This window comes from Oncorhynchus kisutch, linkage group LG5 (genome assembly GCF_002021735.2).
Source record: "Oncorhynchus kisutch isolate 150728-3 linkage group LG5, Okis_V2, whole genome shotgun sequence".
Classification (NCBI taxonomy): domain Eukaryota; kingdom Metazoa; phylum Chordata; class Actinopteri; order Salmoniformes; family Salmonidae; genus Oncorhynchus; species Oncorhynchus kisutch.
The window spans coordinates 58,613,891-58,633,801 of record NC_034178.2 but is presented as its reverse complement, the minus strand read 5'-3'; the positions used below and the strand labels follow the sequence as shown (position 1 = coordinate 58,633,801).

The 19,911-nt window shown below is 41.6% G+C and overlaps 1 protein-coding gene across 2 annotated transcripts in view; it reads right to left on the bottom strand.

Moving 5' to 3' along the window:
* Nucleotides 1-19,911, bottom strand: part of LOC109891329 (F-box only protein 42) — a 29,550-nt gene that overhangs the window by 5,311 nt on the left and 4,328 nt on the right. For both annotated transcript variants that reach the window (XM_020483785.2, XM_020483786.2), the window contains exons 3-5: nucleotides 9,885-10,001; nucleotides 7,390-7,524; nucleotides 5,633-5,786 (exon numbers count right to left, since the gene is read on the bottom strand). In XM_020483785.2, coding sequence (XP_020339374.2) covers nucleotides 5,633-5,786; nucleotides 7,390-7,524; nucleotides 9,885-10,001 — 406 coding nt within the window. The remainder of the gene's footprint in view (nucleotides 1-5,632; nucleotides 5,787-7,389; nucleotides 7,525-9,884; nucleotides 10,002-19,911) is intronic.

Genomic DNA, 19,911 nt, shown 5'->3' with positions numbered 1-19,911 from the left:
TAGTCAAAAGTAATTGTCTGTTGTTTTCAGAAGGTGAATAGCTCAATTGATTGCAACAGTAAAATATGAATCAATTTCCATTGAAAACAATGTATACTGTTGGGTTCTGAGAAAATGAAATGTTACTTATGTCACTGATGGAGGGATAAGGTAGAGGGTCTACACCAGTAGTTAAGGGTTATAGGAGGAAGGTAGATAGTGGGTGCAACTAATCTTGGAATGTGTTGAGTGCAGGGAAGCGATTACATGTGGCAGACATTGATAAGGGGAGACAGGTGGAGATCTGAGAAACTAACAATGTCACTGAGGAAGAGAGGGTAATGTATAGCGTTTACATTATGTCAGCATGTTATTGTTAGCAATCAGGGATCCTCTGGGAGGAGAAGAGACAGCCTGGTATCAATAACCATGACAGCCTTGAGTTGGGCTGGAGTGAGCACTTTGGGGTAGAGGTCAGGTTAGATGAAGTGAGGAAGAACAGATATCAATAAGGTTCTGTCTAGCAACAGGGATGCATTGGCTGTTCGGTTGTGGAGACAGTGTTAAATATCAGTGCTTGTGTGAAATGTTTTTTCTGAATTACAGCTGTAACGACCCTTTGGGAAGAATTACACTTTGTTAAGCTTCTCTAGTGGCCATGAGCTATTTACTCTGAAAAATGAGAACCTAACAATACTAAACAAGAATAAATATAATATAATGTAAAATCTTGGTTCCGTGTTTCATGAGCTGAAATAAAATATCCCAGAAATGTTCCATACGCACAAAAAGCGTATTTTCTAAAAGGAAGTACACAAATTTGTTTAAATCTGTTAGTGAGCATTTCTCCTTTGCCAAGATAATCCATCCACCTGACTAGTGTGACGTATCTAGAAGCTGATTCAACAGCATGATCATTACACAGGTGCACTTTGTGCTGGGGACAATAAAAGGCCACTCTAAAATGTGCAGTTTTGTCACACAATGCCACAGTTTTGAGGGAGCGTGCAACTGGCAAACTACTGCTGGAATGTTCACCAGAGCTGTTGCCAGAGAATTGAATATTCATTTCTCTACCAACGTCCTTTTAGAGAATTTGGCAGTACATCCAACCGAACTCACAACCACGTGTAACCATGACAGGCCAGAACTTCCACATCTGGCTTCTTCACCTGCGGGATCGTCTGAGACCAGCCACCTGTTGTGGGTTTGCACAACTTTAGAATTTCTGCACAAACAGTCAGAAACCGTCTCAGGGAAGCTCATCTGCGTGCCCATCGTCCTCACCAGGGTCTTGACCTGACTGCAATTAGGTAAATACTCACCTTCGATGGCCACTGGCATGCTGGAGATTGTGCTCTTCACGGATGATACCCGGTTTCAATTTTACCAGGCAGATTTCAGACACCTTCTATGGCGTCGTGTGGGCGAGCGGTTTGCTAATGTCAACGTTGTGAACAGAGTGCCCCATGGTGGCAGGGGGGTTATGGTATGGGCAGGCATAAGCTACAGAGAACGAACACAATGGAATTTTATCAATGGCAATTTGAATGACGAGATCCTGAGGCCGGCCCACTGTTGTGCCATTAATCTGCCACCATCACCTCATGTTTCAGCATGATAAAGCACGACACCATGTCGCAAGGATCTGTACACAAATCCTGGAAGCTGAAAATTAACTGTTGGGCACCAATGAATAATATTTATAGAGCTGTTATCTTCTGTTATCTTCTTAAAGACCTAGTAATATTTTACATCAATAGCAGTCAATATTAATCGTCATCTTAATTCAGTCTCATCTGAAAGTTGTAAATTCTTGCTTATCTGCACAAACCCTGGCTAACAAGTTGAATCAGCAATATAAAATTGGGTTTAATTATTTATTTACTAAATATCTAACTAATCACACAGAATTACACATAATTAAATCATAACTTGATTACAAATTACGTCATAAAGGAAAAACGCCCTAGCGGGCGGAACAGATATGACAGCTTGTTACACAAAAGAAAAGGGTCTGGGTTTGAGTGAATGAGCGGGAAGACTGAGGAACAAAGGGCGAAGCTGTGCTATCGTAAATACCGTATCTTATGCATTCTAAATTACCGGCCATTTGGAAAAGGAAAATGCAATAAATATTTACTCTGAGCTGCGCTTCGGTAGGTTGGTGGTAGATGGAAGGCCGTGTTGTCCAACCGAGTCCTTTGAAGAATGTCTCTGGTTGTCAATTGGATACGTTGAAGTAACGTTGTTGTGTGATAGACGGGATACTCTGTCTGTTCCTTCTTAACCCTCGTTTGCAGCGGCTGTTGCTAACTCAATGGCTAGGAGGTATCACTTCTGTAGTGAATAAGAGTTCAAAGTTCATACCATTCGCAACCAAAGCTCACGCTGATGTTGGCTTCGTTCTGTAGTTATTATCTGAACCATTCTGACATCGGACCGTCGTCCCCACATCCTCGGAACAGGAGGTTACATTGTCGTCAAGGCTTTATATATTATATTATTCTGTTGTAATCTCCACCCGGCACAGCCAGAAGAGGACTGGCCACCCCACATATGCTCTCTCTAATTCTCTTTTTTTCTCTCTCTCGGAGGACCTGAGCCCTAGGACCATGCCCCAGGACTACCTGACACGGTGACTCCTTGCTGTCCCCAGTCCACCTGGCCGTGCTGCTGCTCCAGTTTCAACTGTTCTGCCTGTGATTATTATTATTTGACCATGCTGGTCATTTATGAACATTTGAACATCTTGGCCATGTTCTGTTATAATCTCCACCCGGCACAGCCAGAAGAGGACTGACTGGCCACCCCACATAGCCTGGTTCCTCTCTAGGTTTCTTCCTAGGTTTTGGCCTTTCTAGGGAGTTTTTCCTAGCCACCATGCTTCTACACCTGCATTGCTTGCTGTTTGGGGTTTTAGGCTGGGTTTCTGTACAGCACTTTGAGATATCAGCTGATGTACGAAGGGCTATATAAATTGATTTGATTTGATTTGATATAGGAAGGGAGAGGAGGGCGTGTTTGAAAAGTTTTATAGACCATGTCCCTTCACAGGGGCGGGCCACTGATTGAGCAGAGAACCTACCTTATGAAAACCCAAATCTCACATTTTAGAAGCTAAAATCACATTTCATCCCATCACGAATAATTTCATATTCAAACATTTAAATTGAACAACAATTCCATGTGAATCCGATAACTCTGATGGGTAGACTTTCCACTGTAGAGTTTATGTCATCCTATCATTGATGAGAATGTCTCAGATGACAACCGAACTGACATCATATTCATTAAGTACCACCGCATATGTTCAATTGGTCGGATTACCAGAATATAGTTAATTTCCCCCCCCACCTTCTGATGTTCCCAGAATTTCTATGTTAACCAAGGGTTTTGCAAATGTAACATCAGTAGGGTAGAGAGAGGAAAAAGGGGGAAAGAGGTATTTATGACTGTCATAAACCTACCCCCAGGCCAACGTCATGACACTAGCTACATGTGGCTAGCAATTTGTTTTCTCAGTTTGAGTTGTTTCCATCGCTTGCGGTATGGTTTTGGAAACATAAGGAATGCATATTTCATATCAGTGAGAAATCATTTAAATAAAGGTTCAATTAAACACCTTTATAGGGTTAGGGTTCCCACTCGGTCATATCTCCATGCAACAGCAATTGTTTACAGAAGACAGACTGAAGACAAAGACGGCCACCTATGCTAACTGAACAAAGCTAACCGCTGAAAAACCTACCAAGAAAAATGTTCAAGAGCTAGGTGGCAGTGTGACAATTTGCCCAAAGTTGGGTGTTGGTTTTGAAATGATGTAGCTATGTTTTGTGGAAAAAATGTAGGGCTGGCATTTGGACCTAAACTAGCTAATGTTAGCTAGTGTCTGTGTCGAGGTCAGCTGTAGCTAGCTAGCTAGATAATGACTGAAGTGATTTGTGTAAAAACTTTTCTTTGCCTGTTTGTTAGCTAGCCGGCTTACGGCTGACTGGTGTTAGCTAGCTAGAGAGGCTAGTTTCTGGACTTTGGATACGCAAGCTAACATTAGCTAGGTAACGTTTACTAGCATTTGATTAACCTCAGCTTGTATATACACCATACAGTAGCTTAAGGTTGTTCTCTTGTAACTGGCAGCCTGGTTCTGCAGCATCAGCTGTGTTGTTGCCTATCAACAGTTGTTCGACATGGTGTTAGAACTCTGAAATTCAACTGAAAAATATGGTAGCATGTCAGAAATGCTACAAAATGGTAGCACATCATTGAATTCTAATGGACAGAAGTTAGCATGTGAGAGGGATAAATTATACATTTAATAAAAACTGTTGCACTTACAAACTTAGACATTTTTTAACCTCTCTGGGATATGTGGGACGCTAGCGTGAATCCAGCCAACATGTCAGATTTCAAAAAGGCTTTTCGGCGAAGGCAAACAATGCTATTATCTGAGGATAGCACCTCCGTAAACAAAGAGAGAGAAGCATATTTCAACCCTGCAGGCACGACACAAAACACAGAAATAAAAATATAAATCATGCCTTGCCTTTGACGAGCTTCTTCTGTTGGCACTCCAATATGTCCCATAAACATCACACATGGTCCTTTTGTTCGATTAATTGCGTCGATATATATCCAAAATGTTCATTTATTTGGCGTGTTTGATCCAGAAAAACACTGGTTCCAACTTGGGCAACGCGACTATAAAATATCTCAAAAGTTACCTGTAACCTTTGCCAAAACATTTCAAACTACTTTTGTAATACAACTTCAGGTATTTTTAAAAAGTAAATAATCAATCAAATTGAAGACAGGATGATCTGTGTTCAATACAGGAAGAAAACAAATTGACACTACCTTTCTGGTCTCGCGCCTTTAACAAACAGTACACTTGAAGTGACCCTCGTTTTGAACAGGGCTACTTCTTCATTACACAAAGGAAAAACCTCAACCAATTTCTAGACTGGTGACATCCAGTGGAAGCGGTAGGAACTGCAAGGAAGGTCCCTTAGAAATCTGGATTTCCAATGAAACACCATTGAAAAGAGTGACCTCAAAAAGAAAATCTGAATGGTTTGTCCTCGGGGTTTCACCTGCTACATATGTTCTGTTACACTCATAGACATGATTCAAACAGTTTTAGAAACTTCAGTGTTTTCTATCCAAATCCGGACATGAAAATACTGCCCCGTCACCAAGAAGTTTTAAGTCCAATGTTCACTTTCAGGACAATATAGTCTCGTTTTAATCTGACATCTACAATTTGAGCTAGGTGGGTACAGAAAATAACTCAAAACTCAATAGCTAACAACCCTGTTAAAAATCTGGTAACAGCCGGACGACTCATGTCGGAGTGTGTCATACCTCCAAGTTGATTTGCGAATTTTCATTGGTGTCATTGGCTTAGATATGATGGTATGGAGATTTGCACATAATGTTGAGCTTCAACCAATGCCATACTATTGTGGGGCTATGGGTTTTCAGTCTCTACACAGAAAGAATTGTCATGAGTAATAGCACTCTGACTATCAGCCTGTATGAGAGTGAACAGTAGTCAACATGTGATGTTGACACATACTGTATGGCTAAAGGAGTTAATTCATCCACAGGGTCTAGAGGCCTATCTCCAAACCTTCTGGTCTCTTCCTCTTACCAGTTTTTGGAGGGGGAGTATGTGTGGATCTCGTCAAAGAACCTCTCAGGCTGATGTAGTGGGTATGGGCTAGGTCGAGTCCATCCACCAAACAGCACCAGCAGATTGTTGTACATCACCAGGGTAGCACCCGCTTTAGGAGACGGATAGGAGCCTGTGTGGCCAAAAGGAGTAAGAGTAAGCCTTCATACAGAGCATTCAGACAGTATTCAGACCCTTTGCACCTTTGGCAGCGATTACAGTCTCCAGTCTTCTTAGGTATGACGCTACAAGCTAGACAGACCTGTATTTGGGGAGATTATCCCATTCTTCTTTGCCGATCCTCTCAAGCTCTGTCAGGTTGGATGGGGAGCATCGCTGCACAGCTATTTTCAGGTCTCTCTAGAGATGTTAGATTGGTTTCAAGTCTGGGCTTTGGCTGGGCTACTCAAGGACATTCAGACACTTGTCCCAAAGCCACTTCTGCGTTGTCTTGGCTGTGTGCAGTTGGAAAGTGAACCGTCGCTGTGGAGCAGGGTTTCATCAAGGATCTCTGTACTTTGCTCCGTTCACCTTTCCCTCGAGCCCGACTAGTTTCCTCGTCCCTGCCGCTGAAAACATCCCCACAGCATGATGCTGCCACCATCATGCTTCAATGTAGGGATGGTGCCAGGTTTCCTCCAGAAATGACGCTTGGCATTCAGGCCAAATAGTTCCATCTTGGATTCATCAGACCAGAGAATCTGGTTTCACATGGGCTGAGAGTCCTTTTGGCAAACTCCAAGCGGGCTGTCATGCGCCTTTTACTGAGGAGTGGCTTCCGTCTGACCACTCTACCATAAAGGCCTGATTGGTGGAGTGCTGCAGAAAAGGCTGTCCTTCTGGAAGGTTCTCCCATCTCCACAGAGGAACTCTGGAGCTCTGTCAAGAGTGACAAATCGGGTGGTTCTTGGCCACTGTGTTCTTGGGGACCTTCAATGCTACAGAAATGTTTTGGTACCCTTCCCCAGATCTGTGCCTCGGCACAATCCTGTCTCGGCGCTCTACGGACAATTCCTTCGACTTCATGCCTTGGTTTCTGCTCTGACATGCACTGTCAACTGTGGGACCTAAAATAGACATGTCCAATCATTTGAATTTACCACAGGTGGACAATCAAGATGTAGAAACATCTCAAGGATGATTAATGGAAACTGGATACACCTCATAGCAAAGGGTCTGAATACTTATGTAAAGGTATCTGTTTTTATGTATTATACATTTGCAAACATTTCTAAAAACCTGTTTTGGCTTTGTCACGATGGGGTAGTGTGTAGATCGATGAGGATTTTTTATTTATTTCATCCATTTTAGAACAAGGTTGTAATGGAACAAAATGGGGTCTGAATAATTTCCAAATGCACTGTACATACTTCTATGTCATGCATACAAAAGGTTGGAAGTCGATTTAAACATGACAAATTACATCTGCAAGCAGAGTAAAAAATGACTAAAAATGTTTTTATTTTTTACCGCCATGTGTAAAGCACACGAACCATCAAGGAACATTATTTTCACTTTCCTTGTTACAAGTAGGCAGTATGCACCCCATGTAACTTAAAGGTTGCAAGTTCGAATCCCCGAGCTGACAAGGTACAAATCTGTCATTCTGCCCCTGAACAGGCAGTTAACCCACTGTTCCTAGGCCACCATTGAAAATAAGAATTAGTTCTTAACTGACTTGCCTAGTTAAATAAAGGTTTAAAGAAAAAAGAAGAAAAAAAGGGCTGATTTCTTACCCGAGGCTAAAGGGCGGATCCACTCCTTGCTGTTGAGGTCAAGTCTCCACAGGTCATTGAAGGCAGCGTTGCAGCTACTTTGAGTACAGCCCCCAAACACATACATGGACTGGTTGGAGTCGTAGTAGCATGCACCTGCAACACACACATACATGGTTTGAGTCATAACCAGGGCTATTTAACTGGCTTCCGTGGGCCAGATCCTGCCTGTTTATCAATTAAGAATAGCCTTTTGATCAATTATGAACATTCATTTAAAAATCCAGTGCTTAGGGCCAAAAGGAGCGTTTGTTCAATATTCTCCAATGGGAGAATCTGTATTCTTGTAGTCCCACCCCTTAATTGCTGTCAATCAATATCACCCAACATACCAGTTACAGCCTATTAGAGCTGCAAACAGGGGTACAAGGGTCTGCCCGCCTGTCAGCTCTTTCCCCGCAGAGGAGATCACTACACTGCCCAATACACCATAGCATGCTTTGTACTTAACTCAGCTGTGAGTGAAAAAGACCATGGACTCAGTTTCGGCGATCATGAATGTTATCCGATCAACATCTAGACTTCAACATTGCTTGCTTCGTAGTCTGCTGAGCATCCTGATCCAGTTTTACATAATGACGGTGGCTAAGAAAGGGTAATAATACTCTCAAGAGAACAGCCTGTGAGATTAGGGAGGACATAGTTGCTTTTCTCCAACACAAGAAAGCTAACACATATCTAACGAAAATGCTTGATGAGTTCGTATCAGATGTTTTTCAGTGATCTTCAATCAGCTGAATGGACTTAATTTGAGACTACAGAGGGATTAAACAGTTATTGACATGATTGAAAAACAGACATTTTCAAAATACATTTTCTCCTCTGAATTGAGCCCAAACAAACGGCTCTATTTCGGTACACCGCGCAACTATATTCAGTCACCATCAGTTAGAGCTGGGCAATATGGCCTGAAAATCATCTGGATTTTTTCAAGCTTATTGTTGATTCAGGATATACATCGATTTCTTAAATGTTTTCTCTAAATAATCTTTGATGTACAAATAAAGGTAAAATACTATGCATTTCAAACAGTCAGCAATAATCAAATTAATTCCATGCATGTGAAATTAGGCTAAATACACAGAGTGTGCAAAACATGTGCCATTCAGCGGGTGAATGGACAAGACAAAATATTGAAGTGTGCCTTTGAACAGGTATGGTAGTGCAACACTGCTGGGTTTTTCACGCTCAACAGTTTCCCGTGTGTATCAATAATGTGCCACCACCTAAAGGACATCCAGCCAACTTGACATCCCTGTGGAACGCTTTCGACACCTTGTAGAGTCCATGCCCCGACAAATTGAGGCTGTTCTGAGGGGAAAAGGAAGGTGTTCTTAATGTGTTGTACACTCAGTGTATAAGCCCCACTAATTCAATTATTTTATCAAAATAGTTTAGCCTGCTTTTTTTGCAATAATCACTGATCTGGCTTTCAAGTATGTCTATGAAAATGCCCTTTTTGATACAAATGTAAAAAGAAAAAGGAATAATGCACATTCACTAATGACTAACTTCTTGTAGCAGACATTATAGGAAATGAACACAAGGTCTCAAAACAATCTCACGTGCTAGTGAGTAGCCTGCTAATCTTTATATTTCAAGTTTAGCCAACTTGGATCTATTTCCTAGCTAACAAGGTTTAACAGTTGAATTGTTATGAACACACCCTTGTCTCCAACTGTTTGAACAGCATGCTAGCCTGTCCACTTTGTTCAGATGTTGAAATCAAGTGTAAGCCTATCTTATTTCTCAGAATGAGAACGAGTTGCCAATTCCTTATATAAAATAGTGTTCTATGCTTATTGCACACACGACCAAATCTCTCCTCCACGTTCTCTACTGATGTGGGGGAGAGACTTCTCCGCAAAAGCTAGTCAGATATCCCATGCATAAAAGGTTTCTATGTGTAAAAAAATAAAAATAACAAAATGATAAAGAAATAGAAAATGAAACAGAATATGATACTAGTCAACTGAGATGCCATGCACAAAGGTTTCCTATGTGTAAATAAAAACTAAAGATGAAGCTATGTATGTAATTAAACAATTTGATGCACTGAATTAGGCTAATCTTAAAGCACTTAAAATCAACTTTTAGCAAGATTACATTTAAAGAGCTTCATAAGATTAGAATTGTGTTGGTGCATGGTTTTTTATACCGGTTTTAGGAAAGAGTAATCCCATGTAGAAAATATCTGGCCCCTGTAAATAACCTTTTTCAAATCCAACCCCTGCAACAAGATGGGGCTATTCAACTGATTTACACCTTCAATGCCCTATCCCTAATACTTACAATTTAAATTGTGTATGGCATTACTTTTTTTTAAAGATAATACTTAGGACTACACAGCCTGGAGTTGATTATCCAGCTTATACCATGGCAAATCAACTCAACCAGCTTATACCATGGCCAATCAACTCAATTCAACAAAGCGGTGGTATATGTTGTATACTGACTGTGTGAGAAGCGTTGCGTGATGGGTGTTCCAGGATATGGGTATGTACGACTCTCCCACTGAATATTGCCCTCCTGGACGGCCCGCAGAAAACCATGGTAACACTGATATGCAACACCTGGGGGGAGAAAGAGATTGGAGATGAGGTGAGTGACTATTTTGGTTTTATGTGAGTCACAGCCACAATAAAAGCAACATAATAAGTAACACGTCATTATCTTAACTGTTTTTGCAATAACAAGTCACTTATTGTCATGGTTGACTCAGTGTCCGATCTGAAAATGGAATAAACGTTACTTGACGCATTGTGAAAAAGAAACCACTTCAGTCAAACAGCTGAGTGGTAGTTTGGGTTTTCACTTGGGGGTCTCAAAATGCAGCATAATGGCATGTTGTTGCCTTTTTGGTAATGCTAAGCGATTAGTGCTTTATGAGGTTGGTTTGGTTTCAGTTCAATTATTACAAAATAATCACGTTTTTGATTTCACTATGTATTTATTTTACATTAAATTCATTATTAAATAAGCCAAAAAAAATTTAACATTCAATTGCCAAAACATTGAAAATATTATATTGAATCCGTCAGGTCCACATTGGGTAGATATGAATTGAAAAAAAAACGAATACTATGAAATAATAAAATATTTAAGTTGTGTATATTATTTGATGACTAATATATTTATTTGATGACTAATATTTTTAATTCCTTAAAGTCATTATCTCATCTCTGCTCAGGCAGTAGCAGCCAGCCAGACAACGATATCTCTGCTCAGGCAGTAGCAGCCAGCCAGACAACGTTATCTCTGCTCAGGCAGTAGCGGCCAGCCAGACAACGTTATCTCTGCTCAGGCAGTAGCAGCCAGCCAGACAACGTTATCTCTGCTCAGGCAGTAGTAGCCAGCCAACATTATCTCTGCTCAGGCAGTAGCGGCCAGCCAGACAACATTATCTCTGCTCAGGCAGTAGCGGCCAGCCAGACAACATTATCTCTGCTCAGGCAGTAGCGGCCAGCCAGACAACATTATCTCTGCTCAGGCAGTAGTAGCCAGCCAGCCAGACAGACAACGTTATCTCTGCTCAGGCAGTAGCGGCCAGCCAGACAACGTTACCTCTGCTCAGGCAGTAGCGGCCAGCCAGACAATGTTATCTCTGCTCAGGCAGTAGCAGCCAGCCAGACAATGTTCTCTGCTCAGGCAGTAGCAGCCAGCCAGCCAGCCAACGTTATCTCTGCTCAGGCAGTAGCAGCCAGCCAGACAGACAATGTTATCTCTGTGTGTTCTCCATTCTGTACTGTCATTAGTCATCATATTTAACTAGCTTAGCCTGCCTAAGTATGCTGCAGAGCTGACTAGTTCTCCAAAGTAGATAAGACATACTTTCACGAACTGTCTCTATCCCACTATCACCGTTATGGTGTACATTCCTCTCTCATGCAGTCTATGTGGTCTGTGTGTACAGAGCCTTCAGAAAGTGTTTACACCGGTTTACTTTCTCCACTTTGTTATAGCCGGATTTTAAAATTGATTAAATTTTGTTTTTTTTGTTACTGGCCTTCACACACACACACACACAAAACTCCATAATGTTAGTGGAATTATTTTGGTTGATTTAAAAAAAACAAATTAATAAAAAATGAAAAGCTGAAATGCCTTGAGATTCAACCCCTTTGTTACGGCAAGCCTAAATACGTTCAGGCATAAACATTTGCTTAACGACTCACTCTGTTTGCAAAAATAGTGTTTAACATGATTTTTGAATGACCCCAAACACAGATTCAACCACCAGGGAGGTTTCCCAATGCCTCGCAAAGAAGGACACCTACAGTATTGGTAGATGGGTAAAAACAAAAAGACATTTAACATGCCTTTGAGCATGGTGAAGTTATTAATTACATTTTGGATGGTGTATCAATACACCCAGCCAGTACAAAGATATAGGTGTCTTTCCTAACTCAGTTGCTGGAGAGGAAGAAAACCCCTCAGGAATTTCACCATAAGGGAAATGGTGACTTTAAAACAGTTACAGTGCAATGGCTGTGATTGGAAAAAACTGGAGGACTGATCAACAACATTGTAGTTACTCCACAATACTAACCTAGTTGAGCGTGAGAAGGAAGCCTGTACAGAATACAAAATATGCCAAAACATGCATTCTGTTTGCAGGTAGCCTAGTGGTTAGAGTGTTGGGCCAGTAACCGAAAGGTTGCTGGATCGAATCCCCGAGCTGACAAGGGAAAAATCTGTTGTTCTGCCCCTGAACAAGGCAGTGAACCCACTGTTCCCCGGTAGGCCATTATTGTAAATAAGAATTTGTTCTTAACCGAATTAACCAAATAAATAAATGTTAAATTAAAAATAAAAATGCAATAAGTAATACTGCAAGAAGTGTGGCAAAGCAATACACTTGTCCTAAACAAACTGTTATGTTTGGGGCTAATCCAATACAACACAATACTGAGTAACACTCTCCATATTTTCAAGCATAGTGGTGGCTCAGAATTAAGGGCGTCCCGGGTACAATAAAAATATGTCTGGGATCGTTCAAAACAGACAGTTGTGGGACGATGGACCAGAAAAATATCAAATGCACAAAACAGTGGTTCATTACTAAAATGTTTAAACACAACTGGGGCGGAAGGTAGCCAAGTGGTTAGAGCATTGGACTTGTAACCGAAAGGTTGCAAGATCTAATCCCCGAGCTGACAAGGTAAAAATCTGTTGTTCTGCCCCTGAAGGCAGTTAACCCACTGTTCCTAGGCTGTCCCGTTATTGAAAATAATATTTTTTTCTTAACTGACTTGCCTCAAGGTAAAAAGTAAAATAAAATTAATAAAAACAAAGACGAGGCTGATGAAACAGATCACAACATTTAGCTTAAGAGTTGATAAACTATGAATAATTCACATTACAAGCACAGCAATGGGTTTACTCGTCTCGGCCATAAGCGTGAATGTTCAAAAATGCTATTACGGGAGAACACCATTCTCAAACACGCACCTGATGCTAGAGGTTTTTATAATGCAACATATGGATATAGAGCATAATAGTAGAAACTTCGAATATCTGAAGATGCAACAATATGATTTTGCCTTACTGACTTTGGACAGTGGAAGAAATGCTGGTAAATGGCATATCTAGAAATCTTTGCTTATTTTTTTTTTAACCCCTTTTCTCCCCAATTTTATGATATCCAAATTGGTAGTTACAGTCTTGTCCCATTGCTGAAACTCCCATACGGACTCAGGAGATGTATAATATTAGAATATCATTCCAATGTTGGGCAAATAGACCTATTAAAATGCACATTTGACTCTCTCCCAGCCTGTCTGCGGCCCAGCGGCCCGGAACTGAGGTTTCGTGTGCCGGGAGTTGCTGCGGCATTTGCATTGTCTATAGGCTAGCTACTATAGTATTCTACAGAATATGGTTATATCTCCCTGAGGTGAACCAAATGCACACTGTAAAATGTGCAAAGTATTTATGCCTCGTGTGCAACACTGCCTGGCTGGGGTCTGAGTGTGCGCACGTGAAGAGCGGCGTTACATATTCATTTTTAGAAGCATTGCGCAGGCATAAAAGTCTGTTTAACTTGAAACGGAAGTCTACTGAAGACTTTGTCTTTGTGTTCCTTGGCTATTTACACTGTTTTGTTCAAAAGCTAGGTTGTTTTTCAATATTTGTGTTTGAACTATGTAATGTAATGAATAATGTAATAATGATTTGAATAATGTAATGTGTCTGTTTTCATGAACAAATTAAGTTTATGTAATATAGACGGTCTCAGAAATACACAAATTACTTTAAAAGCACTGTAAATTACCTTGACCCATGGTCGCATATCAAAAAATAAAATAAGTATTTCCATTTTGGGACGGTTCAAGTTCAGTTTGGATTAGTTGAAATTGCACTTCGGAATGGTGATGAAAAAAGTTAGTCGCAAGACCGGGTTATGGGTATGCTTGTAATCGTTAAGGACTGGGGAGTTTTTCAGGATAAAAAATAAATGGAGCTTAGCACATGCAAAATCCTAGAGGAAAACCTGATTCAGCCTGCTTTCCGGAGACAGAAGAAATGCACACCAGGTTAGGTAAGGTGCTGGCTAGCAGAGTAGAACACTTGAAAAAGAAGAGTCGCACACTAGGAGCTCAGATGCAATAATTTAATAATGTTTCGACAGCCAAGCTGCTTTCATCGGGGAATAATGGTCACCAGTTTATATAGAGTTTGAAAGGACACACATGGGTGTCTAATCATGGCCGGCTGTGGCTTGATTTCATTGGTCAATTTTCAGATATGAATAGAACATATAATAAAGCATGAATGGATTACATTCACTTACATTGACCAACAAACATTTACAATGGATAGCAAAAACACAATCACAAGAATGGCTTCAGATCAAACTTTCCATTGAAACTGAAGGAAGCAAGGATCTTTAAATTAAAGATTCAGATGGCCTCTTGTTTTAACAATGAATAGTCAAGGTCACCCCCTCTCCTAAGGAGGGTGCCGTGTTCGATGCCAATATAGCAAAGGGACAAAATAGAGTAGTTTGTTTCCAAAATGTGTGCCGCAACTGGATACGTCGAGTTTTTGCACCTAATGGTGCTACGATGCTCAGAGATTCTTACTTTTAGTTCGCACTTTGTTTTGCCCACATCATTTAAGATAAATAACTACCTTAATTGAGCACGTGACAACACCTTTAATGATCTACATTTGTAAGTGCAGCCATTACACTTGTAGTTTCCATCCGGAAGGGGCACAAGGAGATGTCATGCGGGGTATTATGGGGTGGTAAATCACAGAGTCTACCACTTGATCTCAGATTTCTGCTCCAAGAGAATACGACCAAGGGAGGGTCCGAAAAAACACATTACCAATACTGTCATTGGATCTTAGAATCTGCCAATGTCTGTGAGATTCTCTTAATTTGTCCAGAGTACTTTGAATAGTGCATAGTAAGAACGGAAGAACGCTTTTTGCGAGACGATTTTTATTGTATTTTTTATTTCACCTTTATTTAACCAGGTAGGCTAATTGAGAACAAGTTCTCATTTACAACTGCGACCTGGCCAAGATAAAGCATAGCAGTGTGAACAGACAACAACACAGAGTTACACATGGAGTAAACAATAAACAAGTCAATAACACAGTAGGAAAAATTTAAAAAAGAGTATATACATTGTGTGCAAAAGACATGAGGTAGGCGAATAATTACAATTTTGCAGATTAACAATGGAGTGATAAATGATCAGATGGTCATGTGCAGGTAGAGATACTGGTATGCAAAAGAGCAGAAAAGTAAATAAATAAAAACAGTATGGGGATGAGGTAGGTAAATAGGGTGGGCTATTTACCGATGGACTATGTACAGCTGCAGCGATCAGCAGTAAAAGAGGACTCAGTAAAACACTTGCTGTTAGGAAACTATTAAATTCTAGTACTTTTGTTTTTAGGTCTGTGCCGGTCCAGTTTTGTTTTGGTCGGTTTGTTTTTATATTGAAAGTCAATATATATAAAAAATATTTAAAAAATAAAAATAGTTCTTAACAGTTCTTAACAGGGCGTGCTCAGATAGCAGATGTTTAAAGTTGGTGAGGGAGATGCATCTCCAACTTCAGCGATTTTTGCAATTAGTTCCAGTCACAGGCAGCAGAGAACTGGAAGGAAAGGCGGCCAAATGAGGTGTTGGCTTTAGGGATGATCAGTGAGATACACCTGCTGGAGCGCGGTATAAGGTGCTTTAGTAACAAAATGGATGGCACTGTGATAAACTGCATCCAGTTTGCTGAGTAGAGTATTGGAAGCTATTTTGTAGATGACATCGCCGAAGTCAAGGATCGGTAGGATAGTCAGTTTTACTAGGGTAAGTTTGGCGGCGTGAGTGAAGGAGGCTTTGTTGCGGAATAAAAAGCCGACTTTAGATTTGATTTTAGATTGGAGATGTTTGATATGAGTTTGGAAGGAGAGTTTACAGTCTAACCAGACACCTAGGTACTTATAGATGTCCTCATATTCTAGGTCGGAACCATCCAGGGTGGTGATGCTAGTCGGGCGTGCGGGTGCAGGCAGCGAACGGTTGAAAAGCATGCATTTGGTTTTACTAGCATTTAAGAGCAGTTGGAGGCTACGGAAGGAGTGTTGTATGGCACGTTTGGAGGTTAGATAGCACAGTGTCCAAGGAAGAGCCAGAAGTATACAGAATGGTGTCGTCTGCGTAGAGGTGGATCAGGGAATCGCACGCAGCAAGAGCAACATCATTGATATATACAGAGAAAAGAGTCGGCCCGAGAATTGAACCCTGTGGCACCCCCATAGAGACTGCCAGAGGACCGGACAACATGCCCTCCGATTTGACACACTGAACTCTGTCTGCAAAGTAGTTGGTGAACAAGGCAAGGAAGTCATCAGAAAAACCGAGGCTACGGAGTCTGCCGATAAGAATATGGTGATTGACAGAGTCGAAAGCCTTGGCCAGGTCGATGAAGACGGCTGCACAGTACTGCCTTTTATCGATGGCGGTTATGATATCGTTTAGTACCTTGAGCGTGGCTGAGGTGCACCCGTGACTGGCTCGGAAACCAGATTGCACAGCGGAGAAGGTACGGTGGGATTTGAGATGGTCAGCGATCTGTTTGTTGACTTGGCTTTCGAAGACCTTAGATAGGCAGGGCAGGATGGATATAGGTCTGTAACAGTTTGGGTCCAGGGTGTCTCCCCCTTTGAAGAGGGGGATGACTGCGGCAGCTTTCCAATCCTTGGGGATCTCAGACGATATGAATAGAGAGGTTGAACAGGCTGGTAATAGGGGTTGCGACAATGGCGGCGGATAGTTTCAGAAATAGAGGGTCCAGATTGTCAAGCCCAGCTGATTTGTACGGGTCCAGGTTTTGCAGCTCTTTCAGAACATCTGCTATCTGGATTTGGGTAAAGGAGAAGCTGGGGAGGCTTGGGCAAGTAGCTGCGGGGGGGGGGGGGGATGTTGGCCGAGGTTGGAGTAGCCAGGAGGAAGGCATGGCCAGCCGTTGAGAAATGCTTGTTGAAGTTTTCGATTATCATGGATTTATCGGTGGTGACCGTGTTACTTAGCCTCAGTGCAGTGGGCAGCTGGGAGGAGGTGCTCTTGTTCTCCATGGACTTTACAGTGTTCCAGAACTTTTTGCAGTTAGAGCTACAGGATGCACATTTCTGCTTGAAAAAGCTGGCCTTTGCTTTCCTGGCTGACTGCGTGTATTGGTTCCTGACTTCCCTGAACAGTTGCATATCGCGGGGACTATTCAATGCTATTGCATATCACGGGGACTATTCAATGCTATTGCAGTCTGATCTCTTTCAAAGACGATGTCTCTTTTTTTTTTCTCTCTCAACGCCAGTATTGGTCTGACAATTTTTGTACCCGCTTTTCTTGAATTTCCTTTGCATCTCAGCCAGGTTTCTGTTGAAATCTGAATTCAGCTTTCAGAAAGACAATAACCTAAGACAAGGTCAAATCTACACAGGAGTTGCTTACCAAGAAGACGGTGAGTGGCCGAATTACAGCTTTGACATAAATCTGCTTGAAAATCTATGGCAAGACCTTAAAATCTTTGTCTAGCAATGATCAACAACCAATTTGACAGAGCTTAGAGAATAAAAAAAAAATAACAGGCAAATCATGCACAATCCAGGTGTGAAAAACTCATAGCTGTAATCACCTCCAAATGTGATTATAACATGTATTGACTCAGGGGGTTGAATACTAATTCTAATGAAGATAGTATTCATTTTTACAAATATTATAATTTTTCTTCCACTTTGAAAGAGTATTTTCTGTAGATCGTTGACAAAATAAATGACAATCAATTTTAATCCCACTTTGTAACAACAAAATATCTAACCTAATGTAGCAGGCATAAAAGTGTATCCATCTCTGTCTGAGCCAGAAAAAAACAAGCGCAATGGATTATGGTCATTGTATTTCATTACCACGTTTCTGTGCTGAACTAGGTTGAATATTTGCTTAAATGAGAACTACAGCTCCTTTCAGTCCAGCATCCCACGTACACTGAACAAAAATATAAAACTCAATATGTAAAGTGATCATGATCATTACACTGGTGCACCTTGTGCTGGGGACAAAAAGGCCACTAAAATGTGCAGTTGTCACACAACACAATGCCACAGATGTCTGAAATTTTGGGGGAGTGTGCAATTGGCATGTTAACTGCAGGAATGTCCACCAGAGCTGTTAACAGAACATTTTATGTTAATTTCTCTACCATAAACTGCTTCCAGCGTCGCTTTAGAGAACAGTACATCCAACCAACCACACAACCACAGACCACATGTATAGCGTCATGTGGGCGAACGGTTTGCTAATGTCAACGTTGTGAACAGAGTGCCCCATGGTGCCGGTGGGGTTATGGTATGGGCAGGTGTAACTGATGTGAAATGGCTAGCTAGCTAGCGGGGTGCGCGCTAATAGCGTTTCAATTGGTGACATCACTCGCTCTGAGACCTTGAAGTAGTTGTTCCACTTGCTCTGAAAGGGCCTGGGCTTTTGTGTTGCGATGGGTAACGATGCTTCGTGTGAGGCAGTTGTAGATGTGTGCAGAGGGTCCCTGGTTCGAGCCCAGGTAGGGGCGAGGAGAAGGACGGAAGCTATACTGTTACACAGGCATAAGATACGGACAATGAACACAATTGTATTTTGTCGATTGGCAATAAGAATGCAGAGATACCGTGAAGAGATCCCAAGGCCCATTGTTGTGCCATTCATCTGCTGCCATCACCTTATGTTTCAACGTGATAATGCACAGCCCCATGTTCCAAGGATCTGTACACAATTCCTGGAAGCTGAAAATGTCCCAATTCTTCCATGGCCTGCATGTCACCCATTGAGCATGTTTGGGGTGCTCTAGATGCAGCATGTTCCCATTCCCGCCAATATCCAGCAACTTCTCAACCATTGAAGAGGCATGGGACATTCGAAAAGCCACAATCAACAGCCTGATCAATTCTACACAAAGGAGATGTGTCATGCTGCATGAAGCAAATGGTGGTCACACACCAGATAGACTGGTTTTCTGATCCACACCCCTACCTTTTCTTTTTTTTAGGTATCTGTGACCAATAGATGCATATCTGTATTCCAAGCCATGTGAAATCCATAGATTAGGGTCTAATGAATTTATTTAAATTGGCTAATTGCGTTTAGATTTTTGTTAAGTATACTTCTTTTTTTATCCCATTTTTATCCCCAATTTCATGATATCCAATTGGTAGTTAAGATCTTGCCTCATCGCTGAAACTCCCCAATGGGGTCGGGAGAGGCGAATGTTGAGACAAGCGTCCTCCGAATCATGACCCGCCAAGCCACGCTGCTTCTTAACACACTGCTCGCTTAACCCAGATGCCAGCCATAACCAATATATTGGAGGAAACAACGTTTGACCAACAACCGAAGTCAGCTTGCAGTTGCCCGACCAGCCACAATGAGTAGCTAGTGCGCGATGAGCCAAGGAAAGGCCCCCGGCCAAACCCTCCACTAACCTGGACAGCGCTGGGGCAATTGTGCACAGCCCTATGGGGCTCCCGATCACTCACAGCTGTGGCACAGCCTGGTATTGAACCTCAGGGTGTAATGGCGCCTCAGCACTGCAAAGCAGAGCCTTAGAACGCTGCGCCACTGCCTCTCGGGATGCCAGCATCCCACATAGTTCTAGACTTGATTCTCTCATTAATTATTGGATTTCTCTCTAAAGAAACAGCTCACTGGGCTCGCAAATTATTATTTTTATAAATGCAATTCAAGTATTTGAGTTGTATTTTAGAGTAACAATGGCGCCGGAGAAGGGTGACGTTTTACATGTCCCCAACCGATCATGTTTTTTTGTTTGTTTACTTATTTTGTACATAATGTTACCGCTACCATCTTATGTCCGAAAATATATTCTAGACATCAGGACTGCGATTACTCACCAGACTGGCAGAATAATTTTTTCCCTTTAACGAGTCTGACGAGCCCGATGCGAATGATATACTACT